Source organism: Balaenoptera acutorostrata, chromosome 8 (genome assembly GCF_949987535.1).
Source record: "Balaenoptera acutorostrata chromosome 8, mBalAcu1.1, whole genome shotgun sequence".
Taxonomy (NCBI): Eukaryota; Metazoa; Chordata; class Mammalia; order Artiodactyla; family Balaenopteridae; genus Balaenoptera; species Balaenoptera acutorostrata.
In genome coordinates, this window is record NC_080071.1 from 115,388,137 (window position 1) to 115,404,001 (window position 15,865).

At 46.7% G+C, this 15,865-nt stretch overlaps 1 protein-coding gene across 1 annotated transcript in view; it reads right to left on the reverse strand.

The window, feature by feature from the left end:
• Positions 1-15,865, reverse strand: part of TMEM163 (transmembrane protein 163) — a 253,004-nt gene that overhangs the window by 37,957 nt on the left and 199,182 nt on the right. Inside the window, exon 5 of the mRNA XM_057550794.1 lies at positions 9,325-9,421. Coding sequence (XP_057406777.1) covers positions 9,325-9,421 — 97 coding nt within the window. The remainder of the gene's footprint in view (positions 1-9,324; positions 9,422-15,865) is intronic.

The following is a 15,865-nucleotide window of genomic DNA, read 5'->3' on the forward strand; positions in this document are numbered from 1 at the left end:
GGGGGCCACTCTTCATCACGGTGTGCAGGCCTCTCACTGTCACGGCCTCTCTTGTTGCGGAGCACAGGCTCCAGATGCGCAGGCTCAGTAGTTGTGGCTCACGGGGCTAGTTGCTCCGCGGCATGTGGGATCTTCCCAGACAAGGGCTCGAACCCACGTCCCCTGAATTGGCAGGCAGATTCTCAACCACTGCGCCACCAGGGAAGCCCAGATGTTTAACTTTTTAACGAACCTCTGAACTCTCTTCTAAAGTAGATGAACCATTTTACTCTCTAATCATCAATGTATGTGAGCCCTAGACGCTCCACGTACTTTTGTTTTTTCAATTTTAGACATTCAAATGGGTATGCAGTGGTATCTTTTTTTTTTTTTTTTAAACCTTTGGGTTTATTTATTTATGGCTGTGTTGGGTCTTCGTTTCTGTGCGAGGGCTTTCTCCAGTTGCAGCGAGCGGGGGCCACTCCTCATCGCGGTGCGCGGGCCTCTCATTATCGCAGCCTCTCTTGTTGTGGAGCACAGGCTCCAGAGGCGCAGGCTCAGCAAGTGTGGCTCACGGGCCTAGTTGCTCCGCGGCATGTGGGATCTTCCCAGACCAGGGCTCGAACCCGTGTCCCCTGCATTAGCAGGCAGATTCTCAACCACTGCACCACCAGGGAAGCCCCTGTAGTGGTATCTTATGGTGGTTTTAATTTGTAATTCCTTGGTGACTAATAATGTTGAGCATTTTTTCGTGTGCTTATTGGCTATTCATTTATCTCTTCTTTGGGGAATTGTCTGGTAAATCTTATGCCTATTCTCTTATTGGATTGTTTGTCTTCTTATTAAACTGTTCTTTATACATTCTGGAGGCAAGTCTTTTGTCTGATCTGTGTGTGTTGTCTGTGCGGTCTTGTCATCTTATTGGTGTCTTGGAAGAGCAAAGGTTTTTTACTTTAATGAAGTCCAATTTCCTTTTTTTTTTTTTATGTTACGGTTCAAGCTTTTAGTGCCATATCTAAGACACTTCGCCTATCCCAACATTGCAAAGACTTTCTCTTTTGTTTTCCTTTAGAAGTTTTAGGGGTTTAGATTTTACATTGAGGTTTATGATCCATTTTGAGGTAATTTTTATATAAAGGTGAATGTCCATTTTTGTCCATAAAGCTTTCCAGTTGCTCCAGCACCATTTGTGGAAAAGAGACTTTTCTTTCCTCCATTGAATTGCCCTGGTGCCTTTGTTGAAAGCCAGTTGACCAGATATGTATGCATCTATTTCTGGGCTCTATTCTCCTTGAGCTCACTTGAGCCAATAATAACCCACTCTGATCCGTGCTCAGTTCTCTTCTGTTTAGAAGCCGGTAGGCCTGTGGCTTTAGGATGCATGAAGAGGTCAGTCGTGCTGCAGTGATGGAATTATTCTGTCTAAAGTAACAAGAGTGGGACACCACTGATGGTCTAACAGCAGGAATTTCTGCCTTTGTGCAGTGCTGGGGAGATGTTGGCAGGGCAGATGGATGGTGAGGACCTTGACTGTGTGCAGCTGTTTGTTTTTAAAGTATTTGTCAATGCGACTCCCAAATTAAATTCAGAGTTATGCTCGAGAGCGTGTCATACGGGAAGATGAATCTATCGCTGATGGCGGATCCAGGAATTATAGGTTATTGCACAAGAAGGCGTCCACAGCATTACCCAACCTGAGCTGAAAATAGGTTCCTTGAAGGCATTTCCTGGATGGTTCAATACAGCCTAAGCTTCCAGAACTAAAGGCATCAGAAGGTCCACCAACTTCCTTAGAAATCTCTTCTCTGGTCCAACAACAATAGCATTAGCCAGCATTCATTCAACAGTTATGTGCTAAGCACATCACCTGCATCTTTTTATTCTGTTTCTTAACAATCTTACAGAGAAGACTGTTAAGATTGTCTTCTTATTATTTCCATTTTACAAACAAAGAGACTGAGGCAGAGAAGGCTGAGCCACATGCTGTAATTTCCTCTAGTTAGGAAGGGGTAAGAGTTGGGTGCTGTCTCCCTGACTTCAGCTCCAACGTCTTTAACCACAAGGTGACACTGCCTCAGAGCACTCAGTACAAGAGCCTTGAGAAACTCGCTCCCATGGATGAGGCACTTGCCTCAGAATATCTGAGGCTGACAAGCTGACTGGGTGGGTAGCATCTCGGTGAAACTGCTCACCCAGCCCTAAACCTTCACTGCTGCCCCACCATCCTCCCTCAGGTCCTCCTGTTAACCAGCTCCTGCCCCGAAAGGGATGTCATGCAGAATGGACCTGAAAGACCACCGGGGCAGGCTGAGGGAAGGCAAGGTTTGAACCTGAGGTGACAAGAGGAATGGGAAGGAAGGGATAAGCATCTTTGAGAGCAGCAGAGACTAAAGGGGGGGAAGGAAGGACTTGAAGGGAAACGCCCGAGGAGGAGGTGGCAGGCAGGGAGTGACGGAAGGTACCAGAAAGAGAAGGAATGAGGGTAGAGGCGAGATTTCCAAGGAGGTGGGCAAGGAGGGAGCTCAGAGGGTTAACTGTGGGGAGGAGAGGCCCTGAGTGAGAGGGAAGGATGAAAGGGAGGGGCAAATTGTCCCCTCTACTGAAAACAGGGGTGTGGGGATGGGGCAGGCTGGGCCGTCCCCATCTTCTCCACAAGGTAAAGACACACCAAGGGCCAGATAAGAAGCAGCTAAAGAACATAAGTAACTCCTACCCACCCACAACAGAGACTGAACGCTAAACACTTCGCAATCACAAAAGCCTACAAATCCAAGAATCATCGTCACTTCTGTAGGAAGATCCTGAGGGAAAGTTCTCAGCTGTGGACTTGTGAGTATTACCCTAAAATATCCGTTACAAGAGTTTTCTCTCTAGCTTTGCTCCTAAGAGTGGGATCTCGTCGGAGGCTCTTGCAGGAACACCACTGACCTCCCCCAGCTCTGCAGAGCCAGCCCACCCTTGGAGCGCAGGAGACGCGCAGCAACATTGCGTGAAGACATGCACCTATGAAAGCAGGCAACCATCCTGCCAGAAGCCACCTTCACGTCCCACGAGGACTGGAAATGAAACAGAGCTCATGACTGGCAGCCTGCAAGAAAACGAGCAATTGTGAGGGGCTCCCTTTTATTGGTGGAAGCCCCCTTGTTCTGGTGGGTGGGATGGAATCTCAGGGAAGAACTTAGGAGGGAGAGAGACAAGGGGAAGTCTGAAGGCAACCTCGCTACTCAAGGAAGAAGAATAAAAACGATGCTGAGCTATCACTCCTGACCCACAACACAGTTATTTTTCCTTTCTTCCTTTTGCCTCCTTCTCCCTTACGTTTTTCTCTCTCTATTCCTTCCTCTTACCCAGACATGCTGGTGTCAACAGAGAACAAAGGTATGAGAAACAAAATAGGCTCACAAGGACCCCATGGCTCCTGTAGCTTCTCTGCCCTCGAGAGCCCCCTCCTCCCCGGGTTCCCCCACCCCCACCCCCTGCCCAGTGCCCACTCGTCCTCCGGATGTCACGTGGAGGGAGCGCTCCTCCAGGAAGGCCCCAACACGCCTCCCCCATGCCAGGCTTGATATGGAAGCCTTCTCTGTTCTCATGCAATCGTCTCTACCACAACCTTCATCACCCGAACCAAATGTATCGGTTTCTGGGTCTCTCCCCAGCTGTGAGATCCCTGGGAGCAAAAGCCAGCTCCTATGAGAAGTCAAGGACTTTGCAGGGAAATGAAAAACTTTAGCCATTGGTGCTAGTTGACTTTGAATCCCCAGTGCCTAGACAGGGGGTCCGGGGATCAGGAGGCATTCACATGGTAGCAACTGTGATTATTATCAGCATGTGACCATATGTTATTCACTGCCAATCGGGAACCATGCATGATTTTAATTATAATTGTTATCACTATTAGGGCACATGACTTAAGCTCAAGGTAAAGAAGTCACAGTCTACTAACAGAGGAGCTAATGAGCTGGTCTAACACAACAGGACACAGAGAGAAAGCGCGTGGGAAAGGACGGAACCTCTCGGGCGCTGGGATCAGAAACTATACTTTCTTCTTTTGTAAAGTACACGACGGTTGACAGAGCCTTTGCACGTTCATGACATCATTTAATTCTCACAAATTCTGTTGTGGAGTAGGGGGCATGGCGCCCATTTACAAAGAGGAAGCACAGAGAGGAAACACAATCTGCTGGAAGCCACACGGCCAATAAGCGGTGAGTTAGGCTTAGGGGACAAGCCTTCCGACAGCACGCCGCTTCCCCGAAACGGAGTGGCCCAGAGTTGGCTACTGCAAGCTGAAGCCAGAGAGAGAACAGCACTACTTCCACCCAGCCAGAGGGAGGGGGACCAGGAGGCAGGAAAGAGGGATGGAGGGGCCCGTCTGAAATGAACGCAGGCCACAAGTTGGAACTTTGATGAGCAGGTCAGAAACATTAAACATCAGACGGTTAAGAGCAGCAGCCGCCATGGCAGCACTGTCTTCTCATGACGATTATCTTAAATAAACGGCTCAGTTGAGCCATACCATAAACCTCTGACGGAAGTACTGTCCCCACTGTGCATATTAGGAAGCCCAGGGCAGTGGAATGGAGCGACTTGCCTGCGGCGGTCACGTGGGTACGAGGGGCGGGGAGGGCGTGGGGGCGTGGTCACACCTCCGAGAGCTCAGTCCCCGCCACGCCCACATCCCTCCCACACGCTAAGCAGCTTCCCTAAAGCACCTTCCTCCACGGGATTCCATGTCACCCCTGAGTCCCCTCAATTCACACTTGGCCTACTTCTCCATTGCTTCTTGGTTCACCTGCCTGCAGGCTTTTCAAGAGACAAAGTAAGGGGAGCACACCCTGATCAGCGGCACAGGGTGCAGGGGGCCCACGTGGTGAAGGCAGCAGTGGAAGCCAGAAAAGCCAGGGATGGGACCAGCCGGGGGTCTGGGCACCCCAATCTGAAGATGAGAAGACAGAAAAGGGAAAACAAAACAAAAAAACAAATTCGAAAAGAAGAAAAAGAAGAAAGAAGACAGCAGTCCCGGACCTGAAAAGCCAACGAACAGCAGGAACATGTAAGCTCACAGTTACCAGGAGCCAGGACAGCCCCAGATGGGGAGAAAAGGGTTCAAATCCAGGTACTGCCACCAGCTAGCCGATGACCTCGGGAAGATCACTTCAGCTTTCAGAGCCCCCATATGCCACCATAACAGAGAAGCATACCACCTGTCCCTGCCTACCAAAGCGGGCTGTGGCAGGTGTAAAAACAGCAAGACGATGATACTCCTTTCAAAGCAGCCCCAGACATAAGGCCAGACTATCACCACCGCATCTGACACCACCCATGCTCCCCAACTTCTAGAACCATAGTTCATGCAGAGTTTCTGAGAAGGTTCTTTTGGAATCTGTTTTATCAATGATCCTACACGACCCCATGCAGGTCGCGAGGGAGCAGATTTAAGCCATTTGCTCGTGAAGCCCTCACAGCAGACGCTGCAGACTCCCGTCTGGGGGTCCCCTGAGAGCATAGCTGGCCAGACTCCTCCAGCATGAGGCCACTGAGGGGCAGGCGACATCACGGCTCAGAGCCAGCTGACTTCACAGGTGGGAAATTCCTAATGGCATAGCTTTCTTATTCAAAACTCACCCATTCTTACAATTACTCACACTCTGAGAATTGTGCAGGTGACATTAAAGAGAAAGCTGCCGAGGACACTTCCCTGGTGGTGCAGTGGTTAAGAATCCGCCTGCCAATGCAGGGGACACGAGTTCGAGCCCTGGTCTGGGAAGATCCCACATGCCGCGGAGCAACTGGGCCCGTGAGCCACAACTACTGAGCCTGCGCGTCTGGAGCCTATGCCCCGCAACAGGAGGGGCCGCAATAGTGAGAGGCCCGCACACCGCGATGAAGAGTGGCCCCCACTTGCCACAACTAGAGAAAGCCCTTGCACAGAAACGAAGACCCAACACAGCCATACATAAAAATAAAATAAAATAAGAAGCCGCCTGCCAATGCAGGGGACACGAGTTCGAGCCCTGGTCTGGGAAGATCCCACATGCCGCAGAGCAACTAAGCCTGTGCGCCACAACTACTGAGCCTGCGCTCTACAGCCCGTGAGCCACAACTACTGAGCCCACGTGCCACAACTACTGAAGCCTGTGCACCTAGAGCCCGTGCTCCACAACAAGAGAAGCCACTGCAATGAGAAGCCCGCGCACCACAACAAAGAGTGGCCCTCACTCGCCGCAACTAGAGAAAGCCCGCGCGCAGTAAAAAAGACCCAACACAGCCAAAAATAAAATATAATAAAACCTTTAAAAAAAAAGAAAAAGAAAAAGAAACAGGAAAGCCGCCAGGGCGAGGGTTGGGAGCAGGACGGACCTGGGGCAGGGAAAACACTGCTTCAGACAAACCCACAGTAACAACTTGATGGAAATCACACATCAAAAGGCAATTCTGCAGATGAGGGCAAGAGTGAATCTGTAACTTGGACCTAAAATTCAGAACATCAAGGCCATAAACACCAGTCTCCCTGGTTTCTACCGCCACAGGCCAGGAGTAGCCAAGAGGCACGGGCTGTATTTGGCCTGCGGGAAACTGACTCCCAAACAGGGTTCCCAAAATTTAATTAGTTGCCCATTTATTTCACATTAAACATAGGTTTCCATGGCAATTCCGCTAAGCGGCCGACCCTTCCTCTGCGCGCACACTGTCTGGATGCAACAGACCCGGGCAGTTTCTCCTGTTTTCGGGACTGGCTTCTGTGAGCATCTGAGTTTGTGGCTGCTAATTCAGATGAGACATTGTGGACGGACGCTCATCTTGAATGACTGCAGGCCAGGGGTTTGGGTTCCCCGAACTTCTAGAGCAGAGAGTAGGAACCCAAAGACTCGGGATTGAAATGCTGTCAGATAACACCTGGCAGCATTTACCTGGTCCCCGTGTACCACTCAGCTGATCAGAAGCCCTCCCCTCTGGAAACAGGAGATCACAGGCCTTTGTTACCTTTCTGTTAACTCTGAAGGCTTAACAAACAAAATAAAACAAAACAAAACAACAAACCACCTTACATCTTTCCTTAGAGTTCTGATGAGATGACCATAAACAGGTGTGATTTTTAGATCCCACACCAGGACTAATAAAAGATGCAGTGGGTGTGAGCCCTCCCGGGACAGGGCCAGGCTCGGTACAGTCACGGAGCTCTTCACCCTCCCCCATCCCAGCCAGGGTGGGCATCAGACATTATACCTTGATGTGGAACCTAACTTGGTGAGCTTCTTCTCTTAAGAGTGTATGCACTGTAAGATATAAGACTGTTCCCGGTTAAAAATGGTTCCGCTTTCAAGACAAGAACAAGGAGGGCCACGAACAAGGGTCCATCAGCGCAGCTACCTATTCCACGTCAAGTGAGCCGCGCTACACATTAACTTTTAATGTCTAAATAAATGAATGCATCAACTAGCCCAGGGCTGAAAATTCCCACCAATAAACATTTCTTAGAGTGGAGTCAGATTCCCGTCCCTTATAAAATGCAAAGATGTTATCTGACTGACATCTTAATCAATCACACTTAATACTTTTATGTCTACATTTTACCTAAGCTTCAGATTCTGATGGCATGGAACACAGGATAGCCAGTCTGATGGAGGAAAAGGATGGAAAAGTCCAGGATCCCAGGCAACCAGGAAGATCAAGGTGAGACAAGCACAATGTGAGAGGAAGCACACGGAGTATAAGACATGGGATTGTTTGAGCTAGCTCTGCGGAAGAAGACCAAATCCATAGGTAGGTACACTCCTACCCTGCTCTCCGTCTTTCCTCCATGTCGTGGAGATACTAGAGAACATGTTCCTTGCCAGCTGCGATGATAAATAATGGTTAACGTCCTCGGGAGTTACTAAAGGAATGGCTCTAATGTCTGTTTCAAGTTGGCGGGGGTGGGCACACAGTACAACTTAGAGCAGTCACCTTAATAGCTCTACTAAATGCAGTGTAATGCCCCGCTTCATTTCCATCTTCCCTATACACACACACACACACACACGCACACACAAATGCAATACGTTACCCCCAAAAGATTAACATGTATTTTTCTAAAAGTGAAATTAAAGGTCTCATAATTTAGGCCTTTTATAAGATAGTACACATAGCCAAGCTCAAACCAAATCACATCCTAAAATAAGAGCCCATAATTTTGTATTAAATCACTATGCAACTTACATACAGGCACACCTCATTTCACTGCATTTTTTTTTTTTTTTTTTACAAATTGAAAGTTTGTGGCAACCCTGTGTTGAACAAGTCTATCGGCACCATTTTTCCAACAGCATTTCCTCACTTTGTGTCCCTGTGTCACGTTGTTAATTCTCACAATATTTCAAACTTTTTCATGATTGTTATGCTTGTTATGGTGATCTATAGTGAGTGATCTTTGTTACTATTGCAAAAAGATTAAGACTTGCTGAAGGCTCAGATGATACTTCATGTTTTTTGCAATAAAGTATTTTTTAATCAAGGTATGTACTTTTTTTTTTAGACATAATGCTATTGAGTACTTAATAGACTACAGCACAGTGTAAACATAACTTCTACGTGCACTGGGAAACCAAAAAATTTGTGTGATTTGCTTTATTGCATTATTTGCTTTACTGCGGTGATCTGGCACCGAACCCGCCATATCTCTGAGGTATGTCTGTACAGTGAAGCATTGTAATGGCAGCATCTTAATCTCCTGGTAGGTAAATCAGCTGCCTTCTAACATGAAGATAGCCTGATAGGAGAGTGTAAAAATATTTCTTATCACATTCATTCATAAGGGGCGGGGAAAAAAAAAGAATCAGAGTGCCAAAAAAAAGAATCTGGGTGCCTCTCACCCAGAAAACAAGGCAGTCAAAGACACACTTTAATATGAAATTGTGTCCCCCAGTTTTTGCATCTGAATGTCAGTTGTGTCAGAAAGCCTAATGTGAACAGATTTATATACTGAACTGAGGTACAAAGGAAAAAAATAAGTCTTATTATAATAGTGATTGAATGGACACAGAACAACAGATGGGAACAACACAGATCGGATTGCTCTGCTATATAAAAATCACTCCATTTCTCTTAACATAAAAGACTTTAAAAGTAGTCAAAAGATCTAAGAAGAGGGACACAGAACCCAGTACCAGCTCAACTGCCTTTTTATCTTGCCCAGTGTTTCTCTCCACCAAGTCATTCACATTCTACAGTGAGTTCTTCTGGACTCCTAAATATTGTATGTTTTCTCTCCACCTGCCCAACTTCCCCCAGTACATCTGGGGTGGGAGGTAACACAGGAGGCTGGTACCGTCAGGAAAGACTCTTAAGACAAAAGAAGAACCTTACCACTTCCGGGAGCAGCTTAGTCGAGAGGTCATGGATGGCTTTGACCACTATGCATACGGATGACAGAAGGAATATCACCCCCAAGATGACACAGGCTCTGCAAAGAAACAGAACATTGGGACTCTTTACTGGGAGAACTCCACCCTGTTGATTTACACAATGACAGTGACAGTGACACAGCGCGAGGCACTGGGATCCACCGTAATTCGCCACACTCCCACCATGACCACCCCTAGTCTCAGAACTGATACAGAATCATCTCCAGAAGAATACAGTTCAGAGATGTATCGCCAAAATCAGTCCCGTGGGAAAGGGGCTCACCATGGTACATGACCTCACAGCATCCCACGAATGCTGGTGTGGGAGGGTCTTCAAGGCCATGAAATCCTTCCCCCTTGCCTGGCAACACAATATTTCACTCCTCCTCCAGCTGGAGGGTGCAGAGTTTAATAGCAAAGAGTGGAGGCTTTGGAGGGGGTGGGGGAGGGATGGATTGGGCGTGTGGGATTCGCAGATGCAAACTATTATAATACAGAATGGATAAACAACAAGGTCCTACTGTATAGCACACGGAACCATATTCAATATCCTGGGATAATCCTTAATGGAAAGTAATATGAAAAATTTTATATATAAATGAATCACTTTGCTGTATAGCAGATATTAACAACATTGAAAATCAACTATACTTCAATAAAATAAATTTTTAAAAAAGAGAGTAGATGGGCTTCCCTGGTGGCGCAGTGGTTGAGAATCTGCCTGCCAATGCAGGGGACGCGGGTTCGAGCCCTGGTCTGGGAAGATCCCACATGCCGCGGAGCAACTCGGCCCATGAGCCACAATTACTGAGCCTGCGCGTCTGGAGCCTGTGCTTGGCAACGGGAGGCCGCGATAGTGAGAGGCCCGCGCACCGCGATGAAGAGTGGACCCCGCACCGCTATGAAGAGTGGCCCCCGCTTGCCACAACTAGAGAAAGCCCTCGCACAGAAACGAAGACCCAACACAGCCATACATACATACATATATACATAAATAAAAAGAATGTAAGCAGACAAGAATAGCATTAAAAAATAAAAAAATAAATAAATAAATAAAAAAAAAAGAGAGTGGAGGCTCTGGCACGAGACATCCCAAGCTCTACCATTTAACCTGTTGGTTGATCTTGGTCAAGCTACCAAACTTCTTTTAGCCTCATTTTCCTCACCTGTCAAATGGGAATACTATTTCCTACCTGAAGATGAAATGAGGTAATTGCACAGAGCACAAAAAAGTTACCCATTAATGCTGGCTTAAGCAAAGTAACTGAATAGCCCACCCTGGATGTCTCTTGATGATATGACAGGATAGACACCTTTGGATTTTCCCAAAGATAAAAAGAAGGAATAATTTGGTAATGACAAAAGAAGAGTATTCATGGCAGGATGGAGCGATTCTTTTAGAAGAAATGAGAGGAGAGAAGGAAGGATGAGGTCAGCCAAGACAGCCGGCACGGGGGAGGAGGAGCGAGTTAGGGATGAGGCCAAGGGTAAAGCCAGAGGACACCGAGACAAGGGTTGGGGGTGGGAGCTGGGAGGATGTCTATGGGCTCGGGATGCATCAGCTGTCTCTGGCAACCCAGACACAACAACGCACAGGAGAAAGACAGACAGAAAATGAAAGTAAGGCTGAGGAAATGATGATAGTAATACAAGGGTCAAAATACCAAACGAAAAGAAAAAGAGAGAGAAAAGAGAAACAAATACAAGAATGACTGCCGTCAGCCCTAGATCATTCCTGTCCCAACATGAGGTCACCATCATTTGGCAGCCTTCTCAGCCCTCTTCCCCGGCTAACAGATAAAATCATTTTTCATTACCCACCTTGGATTCCCTTCTCTGCACTAACGGAATGGCCCAAAGTGGCGCCTACGTAGAATCTTAGCCAACCCCAAACCTAAAGGTCAGAAATAAGCATGTAAACAGGCTGCTTGTGGTCTACTCAGTAGGCTTCTAATTAACACGTTAGTTGTAGGTTTTATTCTTTCAAAAACACAGACAGAAAGAAAGGATCATTGCGGGCTGGGGTGAAACACAAAAGAACATAGAGATGTAGGAAAAGTAACACACAGGCTGGGGCTCTTGGTACAGGCTTGAGCAAAAGGAAATCCTGGCCCTGTAAACCAAAAGGATAATCTGCCCTGGGTGCCACACATCCCCATAAGGAGCCAGGGGAAAAACACGCACTCACGGGGGGAAAAGATAAGGCAGGCCAAAAGCACGCAGGGACGCGGCAGCAGGAGCGAAGAAGGCTAACGTAGGCAATGTGCCGGGCCTGGTCACCACAGTCCTGGCAGGGTGCTGGGGGCAGAGGGGCCACAGCCGAGAGGACAGTCATGCAGGATGAGGTGGCTTACTGGAGGGCCCTTTAACTGACGAGATACTGGGGCAGGACCAGGGATCCCAGGGCTTGGGGGAAATCAAAGCTCCCAAAGCAACTGGCCGGAGGCCCATCTGTGCCACAGGGAAGACGGCTATGGGCCCGCTGTGCCTGGCACTTGAAGCAACCATTTCTTCAAGCAACTGGGACCGTGAGAGGTGCCGTTTCAGGAAAAGAGCCTAAAAGTCAGGCCTCCATTCAAAAAGCTCCTGAGTGACTAGCAGAGACGCTCTCTGATTCATCCTTTCAGATAAATTCAACCCCCAACTTAGCTTCTCAGCCCTGACAGCAACTTACACTCCCCTGGGGAATTTTTTGGAACAGTGGCCCAAGGACTGCTCCTTGGGCCAGTTTCATCAGAATCTCTGGGGGTGAACCCAGGCATCTGTATTTGTTTAAAAGCTCCCCAGAAACAGAACTAGACCCACAGACATAGAAAACAAACTTACGGTTACCAAAGGGGAAAGGGATGGGGAGGGATAAATTAGGAGTTTAGAATTAACATACACACACTATTATATATAAAAATAGATAACCAGCAAGGACCTACTATATAGCACAGGGAACTATACTCAATATTTTGTAATAACCTATAAGGGAAAAGAATCTGAAAAAGAATATTATATACATGCATATGTACGTGTGTGTGTGTGTGTGTATATATATCTGAATCTCTTAGCTGTACACCTGAAACTAACACAACATTGTAAATCAACTCTACTTCAATTAAAAAAAAGTAAAAGCTCCCCAGGCAATTCCCTGAAGAATGTCTCACCCAGGACTAGACCCAGGGGAGGCCATGTCCTTAGGGAGCTTCCACTGTGGGGTAAAAATCCATCACTCTCTGGACAGAGGGAGCACTCACCCCAGGTGCTGAGGGAGGAAGGGTCTAATGGTCCCTCAGAGACTTGCAGTATATCTGTTACTTGATCAGCCCTTTCTCCCTGAGACGTGAATAGCGCAACCACCACTTGGGTGCTAGACCTTCTACAATTTATCACCACATCCCCAAGAAGCCTCCATCTCCATCATCCTCTTAGGGGGACAGACACAAATGTCTGAGCTGCTTCCTGACAGGGAACAGTGGTGCTGCAGGACTCTCTGTTTCTCCTGATCACTGCAGGCATACCTTGATAATGCACAAAAGGTGGATTGGGATTTTGTTGCATTTTGTTAAGGAGACAAGTATGCAGTGGTCTCCTTACATCATATCTTGCTTATACATTTTTAATCAAAACTACCTACCAATCCCTTAAGGGCGAGAACCATATTTTTATATCTCAGTATCTACAGCAGCACGCAACAGCTGCCCCTTCACGCATCTGTAGAGTGGATGTAATCATTAACTGATTACGTAATCACTAGCTGACTTGTAAGTTTCCCCCCCTAGAGTTTAAAGGGGCATCAACCGCCTACCAGTGGGCTTGGGAAGAGGAAAGGGACTCCTAACACTTGAGCCAAAATGCCTATGGAATAGCCCACACTGTAAAACAACTCTGAAATGTAATGAAAAAATCCAAAGAAATGGATGATTTGGTTTATTCGCGTTGAATTTTACAGATCTGTCGTCATATTTCCTTCACAAATATACCTATGAATATGCTGAAAATGCTTCAAAAACCTATCTTCATCTTCTTTTAAATGTGTTGCAAATTCAAAAGCCCACAGTCACCCTTCCATCAGCACTGCTGGAAGCCTGTGTGTCAGAGCTCCCCCAGAGCTGAAAGCAGCTATTATGAGCAGAGGGTGTGATGCTATTTTTTAACGTGTTATTAATAATATATTGTGTTTACACAGCAGCTTTCCCCTCAGGTGCTCAGAAGTGCACATCGGCTCATAAATGCCCCGGTGGCCACTCACCAGACCTGGGTTTTTGTTTTTCTGTTATTTTATGGATTGGGAGCTGGGGGGTGGCGAGAGTTGTGTTTCGTAAACACAAGGAGTGGAAATGGGAAAGTCGAGGGTTTGGGAGGCTTGCCCAAAATCACCGCAGGAGTTTGAGGTCCACCCAGAAATAAAAGCCGGGTCCCCTGCCGCCCTCCCGGTGCTCAGCCACCCGAAGGCTCTGGCCATTCACGTGACATCCTCACCCCACCACTGCCCCGGGGCTGCGGTCGTCTACGGGATGCAGGGGAGATTTGGATCAGGAGCAAATACTGCAAATATGGCGGCTTCTGAATCGGCAAGTGTGGGCTGTTTCCTGGTTTGGGGGGAGACGGCCGGGGGGCGGGGGGAGAGCGGGGGAGGGAAATTGTTCCATCAGCGCACCTTGGCCTTCACCTGGAGAGGCTAGCCTGGCACATGAAGAGGGCGGTGTGCCCTGAGAGCCAGGTCACCGCAGTGAAGGCAGACTTCTCCTCCCTCCAGCCCAAATCCCACAGCAGGAAAACACTGATTGAGAAAGAGGCAAATGATGGCTTTTACAACCTGTTTTTTGGATTGTTTTTTTTAATCCACGCACTGGCTTATTTAAGAGATCTCCAATCCTTACCAGATATTTGCCTTTCCTATTGTGATTTTCCCTTTCCTAGATACAAACAACTATATGTAAAATAGATAAACAGCAAGGATTTACTGTATAGCACAGGGAATTATACCCAATATCTTGTAATAACCTTTAATGGAATATAATCTACAAAAAAAAAAAAAAAACCCAATTCACTATGCTGTACATCTGAAACTAACACAGTATTGTAAATCAACTATACTTCAGTTAAAAAAAAAAAAACTTTTTTTTTTGGATGTGAGAGTGGGGAGGAGGGATAAATTGGGAGATTGGGATTGACATATACACACTACTATATATAAAATAGAAAACTAGGACTTCCTTGGTGGCGCAGTGGTTAAGAATCTGCCTGCCAATGCAGGGGACAACAGGTTCGAGCCCTGGTCCGGGAAGATCCCACATGCCTCAGAGCAACTAAGCCTGTGCGCCACAACTACTGAGCCTGTGCTCTAGAGCCCACGAGTCACAACTACTGAGCCCACGTGCTGCAACTACTGAAGCCCGCGTGCCTAGAGCTCGTGCTCCCCAACAAAAGAAGCCACCACAATGAGAAGCCCGCACACCTCAACGAAGAGTAGCCCCGGCTTGCCACAACTAGAGAAAGCTTGAGTGCAGCAACAAACACCCAACACAGCCAAAAAAAAAAAAAAAGAAAGAAAATAGATAACTAATAAGGACCTACTGTATAGCACAGGGAACTCTACTCAATACTCTGTAATGGCTTATATGGGAAAAGAATCTAAAAAAAGAGTGGATATATGTATATGTATAACTGATTTACTTTGCTGTACATCTGAAACTAACACAACATTGTAAATCAACTACATTATACTCAAATAAAAATTAAAAAAATAAAAAATAAAAAAATAAAATTTAATTGAAAGAGGCAAATGAACTACCGCCCCCTTTCAACACAATCTCCCAACCAACCCAGACTGAAGCTGCATTTAAATTCCCATAGGACCAGTGGTTGTCAAAGCATGGTCCATGAACTAGCAATGTCCACATCACCTGGGAACCTGTTAGAAAGGAAAATGTCAGAGGTCACCCCAGACACACTGAATCAGAAACTCTGCAGATGGGACCCAGCAATGTTTTAATATGTCCTTCTGACGCTCACTGAAGTTTGAGAACCACGGTAGTATTAGTCTTGCCAGAGACACATTTAATATCTAAAAGAAGACTAGTAAAATCCAAAGAAATGGTTAAAGTCACTAGCACATTATTTTTCTTCTCCGAAAGACTGCCAAGTTCTCACAGTGTTCAACATTGTGAATCTATGAATCACCTTGCAGTCAGCATTAATTTTTGCCTCTGAAGTTGTAAGGGCAAAACCTGTTGGCAGACACTCTCACATCCAAAGGAGAAAAGGTTGGAAGTTTGGTCCCTGGTCAACTGCAGGTTTAAAGGTCTGTGGTTCACATGAATAAAGCCTGGGTCTTATCATACCCATTTCTAAATTATTTTCCAAAAAGAAGCTTCTTCTAACACATCCCCTAATTTACAAAAGACCTAAGACACAATAGCTCTGGCACTTAACCAATTCAATCTACAGCTTAAAGTGTAATGTTTTATTTATCATCTGTCACCATAGTCTCCAAAGCACGTGTAATCTGGGTT